Source organism: Manacus candei, unplaced genomic scaffold (genome assembly GCF_025592945.1).
Source record: "Manacus candei isolate 608988 ecotype Guabito, Panama unplaced genomic scaffold, ASM2559294v1 h1tg000014l, whole genome shotgun sequence".
Taxonomy (NCBI): domain Eukaryota; kingdom Metazoa; phylum Chordata; class Aves; order Passeriformes; family Pipridae; genus Manacus; species Manacus candei.
The window spans coordinates 47,456,199-47,469,044 of NW_026138062.1; the positions used below are offsets into that span (position 1 = coordinate 47,456,199).

At 38.2% G+C, this 12,846-nt stretch overlaps 1 protein-coding gene across 25 annotated transcripts in view; it reads right to left on the reverse strand.

Annotated features, from left to right (window-relative positions):
• Positions 1 to 12,846, reverse strand: part of DLG2 (discs large MAGUK scaffold protein 2) — a 1,004,454-nt gene that overhangs the window by 48,343 nt on the left and 943,265 nt on the right. For all 25 annotated transcript variants that reach the window (XM_051779210.1, XM_051779204.1, XM_051779229.1 and 22 more), the window contains one exon: positions 3,547 to 3,723. In XM_051779210.1, coding sequence (XP_051635170.1) covers positions 3,547 to 3,723 — 177 coding nt within the window. The remainder of the gene's footprint in view (positions 1 to 3,546; positions 3,724 to 12,846) is intronic.

Consider the following 12,846-nt stretch of genomic DNA (forward strand, 5'->3'; position numbering starts at 1 on the left):
TATATAATAACTATTTAGTGACTGGTAAATCACTAAATTGGCAACTGAAGTGGTTTGCCACCTCTCATGCTGAAGTCCTATGCTTCCCAACACCAACATGGTACAATACCACAACACCTTTAGAGCATTACATTTGGTTCCTACACAATTGGCTACTCAGATCAGTGGAGAAACATGGGGCTCTCCCCATTTCTTTGTGCTGTCTCTTTTGGTAACCTTCTTTTAGCTGCAGTGCTGCCCTCCAAAACTCCCTTTTAAAGCCTGACTTTTCAATTTAACCATAAACGAGGAAACAAGTCCACACATTGGCAGCAGCACTGAAATCTAAGGACAAAAAAATCTTTCAAATGCTATTAAGTAACTGAGAGGTATAGTTTGGTAATGTATCCAACATCCTGGAGACAATAATGAGTGGCAGCTCCCCTATAATTTTAAATTATGATTTCTTATGGTATATCACATATGTCATAGAGGAGTCTTGATTTATCATTCAAAATTTCTCTAATCAGCTCATGCTAAAATGTCACTGCATGATGGGCTGTCCCATAAAAAAATAAAAAAACCTAAATACATGGAAAGCAATTACCATTACATGGCACCTCAGAGAAGTAATATAATGTACTTGTTATTGCTTTATGTGTTTATATACATACATATATATATATAGATATATTTGTGTACATGTGTATGTCTCTCTCAAAAACAGAACTGAAGTGGTCACTGGCTTTCAGAGTTATTCTATAATGATTTAACTCATGGAAAATGCAGTAATTATATCTTAGCTGTTGCTGTACAGGAGTTGAAATAGCAAAGCAGGTAACTAAGAGACTAACCCTGGAACTAACAATTCCTGGATCTCTACAGCCTCTCCCTGGCCCAAAGTGCAAAAAACATCAAAGTGCAAAATCCCACAGGGTAGTATTCCACAGGCAGGAAAAGGAATATAAGCACAACACCAAAACCAAACCCCACTAATCCAACTCCCCAGAAAATGCAGACCCTATAATAAAAGATACAAAAATGAATGGGGGATTGAAAAATATAACACAAATATAAAATCCCTTCAATTTAGAGTATTGTAGGAAGTTGGGCTTTCACTAGTCACAGCCCAAGAAACAGTTACAGACTTTCTTTTATTCCTTCCTTTCTATCACAATATTTTACTGACAGATATTACGTATGTTATATGACATATAATAGAATGTTTATAGAAATAATCCCATATAAACTATAAGATGCATAGCATTTTGGAGTCAACAGCTTAAATGAAGGTTTCCATGCCCTGGTATCCTATATTTAGTCAGATGAATCCCAGGCCTTTAGATAAAGCCTCTTACAGTCAATAATGCATACCTGCAAAGGAAATTCGACTCTGAATTAGCACATTCTGTCAAATATGATGAGCTTAATTTTCTTTAACTCAGCCCTGTGCACATTGATTTCTCATTCTCCCCTTGGGTGGTGTAAATGACCACAGAAAATGCTGGCAAGAGAGCATCAGTCTCACTGGCTCTGAGGAATCATCCAGAATCCACAGAAAAGAAACAATACTCACTTTTCAGTGCATTGATAAAAATAACCTTGTGCCACTGAAACCTTATGAAATAACAGCAACGTCCTCCCATCCCAGCTCAGGTGTATCATGTCATTATATTAATGCAGACAGAAAATCAGATGCCATTGATTTTTCCAAGCTTCTCAGATTCACTAGTAAAGAATCAGGATGACAAGTGGAGAGCATGGTAACTATAACTGCATCTTTTAAAATTCAAGACTCTTATTTTTAGTCTCTAACTAACCTATTTTCATCTTGTCTCATCTTTCTTTTTTTAATTTTAATTTTTTTTTCATTCTGTTTTCTCCCAGCATTTCCTAAGCTACATCTTATTCCTAGGCTCTCTTATATGTCTGACCTTGACTAGAGAACCTCTATCTTTTTTCCTTGAAAACACCACTGTGCAGGTAACCCAATTAGCTTTAGGCACATACAACCTCTCCACCTTACAGGATATACAATTCCACACCTTAATTAGCTGCTTCGCTTTGCCATTTCCCCCTGTATAGTTCTATTATTATGTAAGACAGCTTTTTGTAGTTTTTCATAGGAGACACCACACTGTGAGTGAGCTTTGTGCATGCACTTTTCTTAGTGTTAACTGAATAAACTTCCCTCTTTTTCCATGTGTGATCCAATCGTGTCATTACAACAGTGTTTACTGTAGCAGGCAAGTATTCCTTTTTAAATATCTAGAGACTAACTCTGGTTAATGAGCACATTTTTCCATCTTAAAAGTTATAACCTAGTTTTTATTTCTATTTATTATCCAACTTCAAAATTACTCTTTACTGAAAAACCAGGTGTGGTTGCTATTCAAACATGGTCATGATTAGAAAAAATAAGGTCCTTACAGGGCTCATGTCAACAAGGTATTTGATGGCCTTTCAGTTTACTTTTATATGATTCAGAATAATGAGTACCATAAGCTCTATTAGTACCTGGGCCAACTCTCTTGAAACAGCAGCAGGTGCTCTATAGAGTATCAAGCATCCCATTTCTCTACGATAAAAAATGGGCATGATATTTTTTTATATTAATGCTAAAGCTGAAATAGCTAAGAATAAAAAGTTTATATTCAGTATGAGAGCATTGCTGCAAAAGAGCAATTGCTGTAATATGTTTTGACTGATTTCATTTTCCTCCTACCCTTTCAGTTCTTGACCTTTCTATAGCAACTATCAACAGAGGCAGGAAGTAATACTGATTTGTGTGCTCCTTTTGATACTATCAGAGACTTGTGGCTAATTTTACAAAAGCATCTAGACAGAATAAACAACACAAACAATGAGAAAGATTCAGATGCCTGTTCTCTCTCCAGCAGTCACCATGAATCCATCACAGACAGACAAAGATTCAGATTTAGCTTGGAGAGCAGCTGAAAGTTTCTTCATTTACATTATATGAAAAATTTACTGTGATATTGATTGTCCATCAGTTTCCAGGCAAGCAGAGATTAAATTAAGAGATTTTGAAGCTAAAGATGACCATTATATAATTTAGCATCATTTTTTTACATCACACAGGCTGAGAAGTTTAATTCTATTAGTCTCTCAAAAGAAAGACATAGAGTCTTGATTTGAAAATGTCAAGACATTCATTACAGTTTGATGCTATGGCTAATCACCCTGACATTAAAACATGCGCTCCACTTCAAATTCAGAGCTTATTCCCAGGTTTGGGTTCTGGTTATTCCTCTTTCTGCAGAAGCTCTTTGGTAGACGGTGATCTCTTCCTCTTCCCCTCTTTCTTTGTGAAGTTACTAATCCCCTACAACTGAGTCACCTTTTGAGTTTCTTTTCAGTACAGTTAAACAGCCTGAATTCCTTAAATCTCACAGCAAAAATTGTATCTTCCAACTCTTGAAATAACTGTGGCATTTTCTTCAACTTTCCCCAGTTTCAGTAGATTGATGCACACTGTCTTTGGAAAAAAATTTAAATATTTTAATATAATGACCAAGGATGTAAAAAGAAAGTGGCAGCACTCACCTCCTCTTGCTGGGTATAACTCCCATTTCCTCACTGTCTCCCTCCAGAGTGACCCTCCTCGCCTGCCACCATTCATCATCTGAGGCATTGATGACATGAAGGATGTCCCCATACTTAAAACTGAGTCCTTGGCTTGGGAGGCCACTGTCTTTGCTCTTGTCATAGTCGAACATGGCTCTGTGAAAGGAAATAAAGATATAAAGACAGGTGATTATATCAGTCTTGGAAACATTTACTCTGAAGCACTAATCATATTTTATGTTACAGCTAACCCTTACTTCTTTCCAAAAAGTCCCTCTTGTCAACTTGCCAACAGCCACGTGTGGCTGTTGAGCTTGTTTTTTTTCAGACTTTCTTTTGGTCAGGCAGGGGTTGTCTGGCAGACAGGGGTGCATTGGGAAGACTAAACATAAGGGACCAAACCTACGCTCGGTGTAATGCATTTCTTTAGGTGAATGGATGCATATATCTTAGCATCTAGATCAGACTGGAAGTGAGGTTTCAAAGGGAATCTCTTGATTATTCCCACTCACAGTGCTTTGGTTGATGTCCTGGAGCTGTGTTGGGTTGCCAACATTGTATTTCTAAAATTTGAAACTAAACGGATAGATGCCCTGACTAGAGTAGTGCTAGTCTGACATGCACCCCTCAAATGCACCCAGGGTGCAGACAGCACCACAGATTTCACTCACTGTGTTCAGTTCCCTGGTAGTACAGCACATGCTCAAGCATCCCTATCTCTTTTCATCAATGCTGAAGATGTTTTCCACCAGTTTGAAGTGGACCTCCACCTTGGGTATGCCTATACAAAAAAGCCTCATGTATAGCACATGTATGTGAACATAGGATGTATATCTAAATCCAGGGACTCCATAAGCACAAACTGAAAGCCAGCTTTAAGGTACCTGGGTATCAGACTGTGTCTGGGCATAGTTCAGCATGAATTTGCTGCCTAAGTGTTTAACCTAGATCCTGGGAAAGACTTTCAGCCTGCCCTGAGCTCTGTATTACCAAGTTACAGTGATACCAACTCTGAGCCTCATCCAGTCCTATGCCTGGCACCTACACCAGCAGTCCTCAGGGTATATGTACCCCAGTTTCTGAGGGGAAGACCCTGCACATGAATCCCAGCAAGACTGCAAATGAGTGTAGGTCACTCATTGGAGTTACCTAGCTAAAAATCCAGATCTTGATTTCTTACACAAAAAAATACTTGGAAATACTTTTCCTATGTAAAATATTGTTTAAAGATCATGCCTGTCAAGAACTGATATTTATTTCCTATAGGGAAAATGATATGATTATAAACCTGGCTACAGAAATGTTAGATCAGTAAAATCCCAATGTGTCTGATAATTCCTACTCTTTTATTGTCAGAAATAAAACTGTGGCAATCTCTTCACTGGTACACACTTCTTTGAGAAGGATTTGATGTAATTAATTGTTGTGCATTGTAGTGTAATTGGAAAGAATGATTATAGCATCTTTGTGGATAGATTTAAAACACTCAAGGCTACCTCTCACAATAAGGAGAACTTTGAAAGAAGTTATGACTATAAAAGAGTTGTGACTATGCACTCAAAATAATTTAAAACTCTCATAAACACTCATTCTGCATGGAAAGTATGATTCAGTAGGAAGAAAAATGCTACTGAAATATGTCTTCTTTTAAAGAGTTTACAGTCTTGTACTAACATCTTCAAAAATGCCCAGATAATTCCCCTCTCTGAGGATAAAGGCTGCTGAATTGTACATAATCCATAAGTTTAGTTATGCTTGTGCCTTCCTTGGTAAATGTTCTTGGAATGCATGTAACCTTTGGAAAAAAATGATGGCTTAGCAGTGGAATAGTTTCTTAAAAAACTTGGCTATATCTTACTAAATATTTACATTCATAAAGGATTCTTATCAGTATCAGTCATCTGCTGCTTTTCATACGCAGCTTTCTGTGAGGACATTTGATGAAGAACCTTATATATCCAGTTAAGTATCATTAGACACCTCTGCTTAACCAATTAATGATACCTGACCTCTGGAAAATGGCAGTGCATACACAAACAGGCATACAATGTATCACCTTGTTGGTGTTGCCCTTTTCAGCATGCCATGGTCAGAATTTTACCATTGTATTGAACTGTCACCGTCTTAAAAATTCACTGAATAATTGTGTACCTTGCCATGGAAGCCTATCAACGTCTCAAAACCCCTAACCACACAGTTGGCAGCTGTGCTGATTGCTGGGCAGATGTCATATAATTCTGATTCCAGGAACAATTAAATTACCCAAAATGAAGGACAGTATCTTCTGTTGCAGATAATAAGCAAGACTGCCATATCCCAGATGTAAAACACCTACCATACCGGAAATGCTCTGTATTTGCTGAGTTCTAGGACTGAGGTTGTGTTTCAAAAGCTAAGTAGTAGAAAGAAAGTAGGACAATGTTCTTTGTCCTTGAACAGACATTTGCACTTCAGAGCCCACGTGTTAACTTAAAATCAGACTGCCATCATGCTAGCTGATGTTAATGACAAATGCAGATGGCAATGTTTGTCACTGACTTGCTTTGATTGGAGTAATCATGTGCAATGCTAATTAAAATGAGATTTTATATCTCAGACAAGAGAATTTTTGAGCATACTTTTCACTGAAAGAAAGATTTTGTGGCTGATGCTCTACAGACGTTGATTACTCCATTAGCAAATGAAAATGACATGAGAGCTGACTTCAGTGCTCTTTCCTAAACATTTCAAATTAAGAGCCATGTCTAAGTTGGTAACACAGCCGTATTTTTGCTTACAACTTTGATAACATTTTCGGCTTTGTAAAACATACTTCTGCAAGTTGTTTGCTAGCCCAGCTATAAAGCAAATGGAGGTCCTCACTCTAGGCGCCGTTGTATGCATGTAGAAGTGAACATGACTACCTTGGGCAATAGGGAGACCTGGGCATTCTCATCCTCACCACCTCAGGTGGCAAGTGCAATTTGAATCTCCAATTGCAAAATCTAGTTTAAGAGGTTGGCATGTAATTTCTAATTTTCTACCTGATGAACAGCACCCAGTTCTGTTTGTGCTCAGTCTTGCAGATGTATATAAAAATAACACCTCTGCATGTGTTGAGTGTCAACTGACGTGATACAAAATTAATGCAGCCAGACCTCTTGTTTGTTTGGTGAAGGAACTGGGCAGGACAGACAGAAAAAGATGCCTTTTTTGCTTTACCCTTTCATGTTTTTAGATAATGACATCCAAGTCTTACAGGATACTATGCTGCATTCTGCAAGCACTGAAATTTTCATCAGAGAGTCAAGCTCAGCCCTCAGCAAAGTCTATTTGTTCTATGCAAGCTTCTTTACCCAGATAACATACTAAATATGTTAGAAACCTTAAGTAGGTTCTGCCTTGCCATGGGCATTATTGGTGGAAAGGTTAAAAAATAGTGGCATCTTTGCTGCTAAATATTGTGCGTTAAGGAGAGGACATAAGCAACCTAATCCAACAAGAAATCCACCTTTGCAAAGAGCAACCATCACTCCTCTCTGACAGATGAGCACCATATTTTCCTTTCAGTTAGAGAAGGACCAGAAAAATAGTCTTCCAAAATGAGATGTCTAATAGTGTGGTAGGATAGACCCACTCTGATAAGACCTAAAATCCAACCAAGCTATAATGCAACCTATTGTGCAAGATCAAATGCTGAACCCAGGGTGTTATCTTGGTTTTAATTATACTAAAACCATCCTGCTTCATCAGACTCCAAATACATACCCTGCTTTTTTGAAGTCTGATTTGACAGATAAGCTGATAGTTGACCTGTAAATGTGTGACTAGCAGTCAATCACTTTATACTATAAAAGTCCAGTCCTCTTTCATACAGTCAGGTTCTTCTGATGTAACCCTTTTTGGGGTGTATGTGTGGTGATTTCTCCCTTGGGAGGGGAATGCCCCCCAAGGTTACTCCTCAAGATGTGAGAGAAAGAGATCTCCCCATGAGCATTGGTACTGGTCAGTTACATCAGATCTCTACTTAATAATTATTTCTTTTTGCTAACTTTAATATAACTGCTTCAGTAATTGCTTTGTTACAGTGTGTCAAAAGTGGTTCCATCACACCTCTGTAATTCCTTAAATTTACACTATTGACATAATCCAAGGTTAAGATTGGATGCAACCTCACTTAGACTCCTCTCTGAGAAGGAGTTTAGAAAGCCAGGCATCCTTTCTGCATCTCTTGACTCAACCGTAGAGCTTTTCAATAAATTTTGTCTAAACCTTCCACTCCCATCCGTAACAAATAGAAATGGCAAAGAAGTGTTATTCAAACCAGCCAGAGGATTTAACCCATGAAGACTTGTCACGGTGCTCCCTCTGTGACGAATTAGAGGTGTCTCCACAGAATGCAAGTACAACAGTGCAGATACTGGAGAGCCTGCTCAGCAGAGCTAATGAGCTTCTGAACTTGCTAATATAACTATACAATTTCATATAGCTGAGTCTGTTTATTCATGGGTTGCTTGGGCAGTTCTCCAAGGCACTGAGCTGTAACTCATGTTTAGTGTCTTTTAATGCAGTATTAAAGAATAATAATCTCAGTGACCTTTCAACTTTCTAATGGCATTTATTTTACAGCCTTGAACACTAACAGTTTCTTTCTTTTCCTCTACAACTTATAAAAGTGCATCTTAAAGCACATCTTTGTGTGCATCTTTGTCTTTCAGGTGTCTTTCATGCTCAGTTGGTTGCTTGCATACATCATTCAGCCTTTTTTTGGATTATATAGGACAGAACCCAAAACTCTACAAGGCTTTCTCTGTGGCAGTAAGGCTTTTCTTTCCAAGTCAGCTGATTAAGGCTACTTTTGAATTGGGATACTCAATTTTTAATAATGAAGGGAATCAGTTTGAATTATTTATCTTCCATTCTAGAGCTGTCATCAATGTTATGACCACACCAGCATCAGAAAAACTTTCACTATCTTCTAGACAGTGTACTTCACAAACAGGACTCAGGGTTACACAAGATAGATAACAGATTTTGAGGTTACAAATACAGTAAACACAGTGATTACTATGAGACGTGAATAAAATACTGAAATAGGGAACAGAGCTTGCTACTAACTAGTTAAACAGATGTAGTGAAATCATGATTTGGCCAGTTTAGCTCCCGTATTAGAAAAATAGCAATGGGAGTGGGTGTGATTATCAAAGGCATAAGGTATATGCACCAAATTTCCATTAATACATTAAAAATTTTTTTCCTCAGTTCCCAGTTTTTGCATGAGTTTTGGGAAAACTGTTTAATATCTGTACAATATTTTGAAAGTGAAAAGTGACATTCAAGTGCTAAGTATTGTTTCTGTGTTCTTGGCAAAAGCCTCCTGCTTGTAGAAAATGAAGAAATACAGTCCTGAGGAGTGAAGCAGAGGTGCAAACATTTAGAACAAGCTGGATGTGGGAAATATTTAGGATTATGTGAGTCTTGCTTCCCTGACATTACTCCAGACTTCAGAAGTGATCATTACACTAGGCTAATCCCAGCAGTAATTTGGGCAGAACCTAACAGGTTTTATTTTTGTGCTTGAGTGCTTCTTAATAATTTTTAGGAAGCCACATCAGCGTAAAACATGAAACAAGCATTTCACAACAGCATTCAAATTCATTGCTCAGAAATTGTTTGGAATTAAATTACTGCCATTGCCAAGGTGTAATATACTGTCCAACATGCAGGGAGGTGTCTACATGGCAGTGAAGACTACTAAAACAGGGACATCTTTTTTATTTCTTCCACTTAACATATCTCAGCATTTGAGGTATGTCCAAAAGCATATGTGCAGTAAATTTTTATTTCTAATGACACCTATTCTTGCAGCTAGAGTAATAAATGTTTGACATAGGAGAAAATATATCAGCTTTAACATAACAGAAAATCAATTCATTGTGCAATCCCATATATTGCAACCTATTGACACCCACAATGTCTACATTGTTACCAGCATTTGTAACATGAAAAATAGGGTACAGAAAGACTAAGTGATTTTCCTAAGCCTGAAAAGGGAATTTAACAGAGAAACCTCTTAGCTTCCTCAGCTAATGCTGTAAATACCATTGTAAATTAGTAGTCTTCATAATCTTCCTGACAAGGCAAGGGATATTAATGCATTTAGAGTATAGCAATATATTTTGTTGAATGCTCCTCTATGTTCAGTACAAAACCCCAAAATCTTCCTCTCCCATATCACTGTACTATGGCTGTAATTTGATACAGTTCAGGTGCTGCGTGGCAGCTTTATTTGCATCTCTGAAATTATTTTCTTCTTCTTCTGGCACAGATGGGAGTTTGTACATAAATTTACAGACTGCTCTTTGTCATTCACTTGATTATGAAATGACAACAACATTTAGCAAGACAGAGCTTCAGCTTCTGTAAATAGTCCTAACTCTTCTGTGATCTGCCAGCATATCTGTATGTGCATCACTTAAGGTTATTACTCTCTTCTCTGAAAATTTCTGAGATTCTCAGATATCAGGTTTTACAGCATCATCATAAGGGAGATATATGTTATTTTCCTTCTTCACCACATCTATCCTAACCCCTGCCCTATTTTTTTACAGATGGGGAAATCCAGTGTACAGAGGTTTAATCATTTGCCTGGTTTTAGACAGTAATTCAGCATTGTAGTCAGAATCAGACCCGAAGTTTCATAGCTGTCTTTGCTGCACTCTCAGTAATAGATTTATTTCCACCCACTTGCAGGCTCAGCTTGAAGAAAAAAATTAGAAGAAAATGAAAGAAACACTAATGTAATTCATTGCTATAGCTACAACAGGGAGCACAGTGGCTCTCTGATAGAAGAATCCACTGCAACACAATTAAGATTCTTTTAAAAGGGTTAAATTTTCACACAGTGGCATGTCAATAAAGACTTTCCACATCTCCTCCCAGCTTTGTTTCCATCTGGAGAAGCTGGACAGGTAAATCCTACATGTACAGCTTACAAAAAAGGTTGCTCTCTCCTTGGATGATGTGGGAAGATCTGAGGTGCTCCTTGCTGTGACTGGAGGCTGCTGGAATAGCCCTTGTGTGCAGGATGATTCTGTCATACACTGTCACTCTGCTGAAAGAGTGGGAGGGGAGCTGCTTGGAAGAACAGCTTTTATTGGGAGTATACTACAACAATGTAATTTTAACAAAAAATGTCTGAATGTTTGACCTATCACTCATAGACACCATGATTCCTGATTTTTCTTTGCTTTTTTTTCTCTTTTATTTTTTTCCTTTCTCCTTTTTTTTTTTTTTTTTCCCTATATTAATGGTGTTGTGACTCTTTACAAAGCTGATTCCCTCAACCTTAGTTACTGCAGTCAGGCTGAGAGGAACAGTATTAGCAGCATCTGTGTTACGAAAATCAGTCATACCAGGGCACTGCGACACGGTTGCCATGTTACGTTTTGACATTACCACAGGTCAGGGACCATTCTCAGCAACAGTTTGAAAGCACCTCCCTTTTAAGGTGGAGAAAAGGACTGAGTCCAGCTGTGGGGTCCCCACCAGAAAGATGTGGACCTGTCAGAGTGAGTCCAGAGGAGGCCATGAAGATGATCAGAGGTCTGGAACACCTCTCCTATGAAGACAGGCTGAGAGAGCTGGGTTTGTTCAGCCTGAAGAAGAGAAGGCTCCAAGGACACCTTATCATGATCTTTCAGTACTTAAAGGGGTATACAGGAGAGTTGGAGAGGGACTTTTTACAAGGGCATGTAAAGACAGCACAAGGAGTAATGCCTCTAAATTAGAAAGACGGTAGGTTTGGGTTCTGAGCCATGGGGGATAATCCCAGTCCATGTACAGTTTAAAGTGTTAGCTTAGCTGCTCCTAAGGCACCTCCAGCACAGCAAATCCTATTGCACATTTGCATTCAAGCCTTTTCCATTTGGTACCATTTTATTTCTTTATTTCATTCAGCAGTTTCTCCATTCAGTCCAAGTAATTCTTTATTCTTTTCCTCCTAGTGGGAATTTGGCAGAGAGTTATGTCATGGACCTCAATGGAAAAAGGATTGGAGACAGCAGTATTAGCTACAGAAAAATTTCACTAAGAAGGGGGAGATATTTTGTTTGTGGTGTTTATATCAGGAAAGAGGACTGCTATTTGCCCTTGGGCAATATTTTGCTCATTTTGCAGATCCAACCATGATGCTTAATGTCAGCTCTTATGAGCCAATACCTATGTTTGATGATGAGCTTTTTTGGGTCCTTAGTAAGTGCTCATATTCTGTGCAGGAAATGGGTTCTACTGAACTGAAAAATTTAAGTTAACATTTTCAGAAATATCAACCAGTATATTGCATTTTAATGGTCTTGCTACACACAGCATACAATGTCCTATGTTAAAGGCAAAATATCTGAGAGTGAGCAAGGACTGACAGCTTTAGTCTTTCAGTTGTGGACATGGACAGAACTCATACTACTCCCAGATTTTCCTGGCCTTAACCCTTCCAGCAGGAACTCTAAAGTGGCTTAAGAAAGTGAAGTTCTTTCATGTTTTCTCTTGTGCTGGCAGAAAGGAAATTCTTTTCAGGGAACACCCACTTTTTGTTTCTTTGGCATTTTACAGGGCACAAAAGGGTCAAATGGAATTCCCCTTCTGCTTGCAAACATCTGAAACCAGTATCAAGCTGTGAGCATGTGCCTTGACCTTACCATAATTTATTGACTAGGAATATCTGGCCTCCTATTTCATCTGTGATAAATGCAGAAGCTTTTAAATACATCTGCACTGGATTCAATGTAGTCCAGATGCGCAGATTTGAGGTTTGCTTTAAAACAAGGAGACTGCCTCGGGTCAGAACACTTATTAGATTTAGCCTTAGGTATTTTGACAAAATCCAGAGAAGATTTGTAGTAGCAGCTTGATTGTCAGCACCCCTGAATTTGTGTGTGAAATTTCACCATAAAATCCCAAATTTGGGAGTGGGATTTAAATTTCACACCAAACTGAGAAACTTCGGCAAGGTTTGTACTTAGCTGTTTTTTCTAAAGAAATGAAATAATTTCTGACTGATCTTGACCTGGCCTATGCATCATGCATCAAAATGATGTGAAATTTGTGTTATTCTTGGGTTTGGTTTTTTTCCTGCCCATACAAAGTGAAGCTGCTGCTTGACTGCATCTCTGGTTTCTCTCTCAGGCATCTGTGCAGTTTCTCAGCACAGATGTCTGTGTTGTGACATTTAAGATTATCCATATCCTGAAAGGAAACGTGACTGGATGTCAAATCAGGGATACTTTAAACTATCGGGTAATT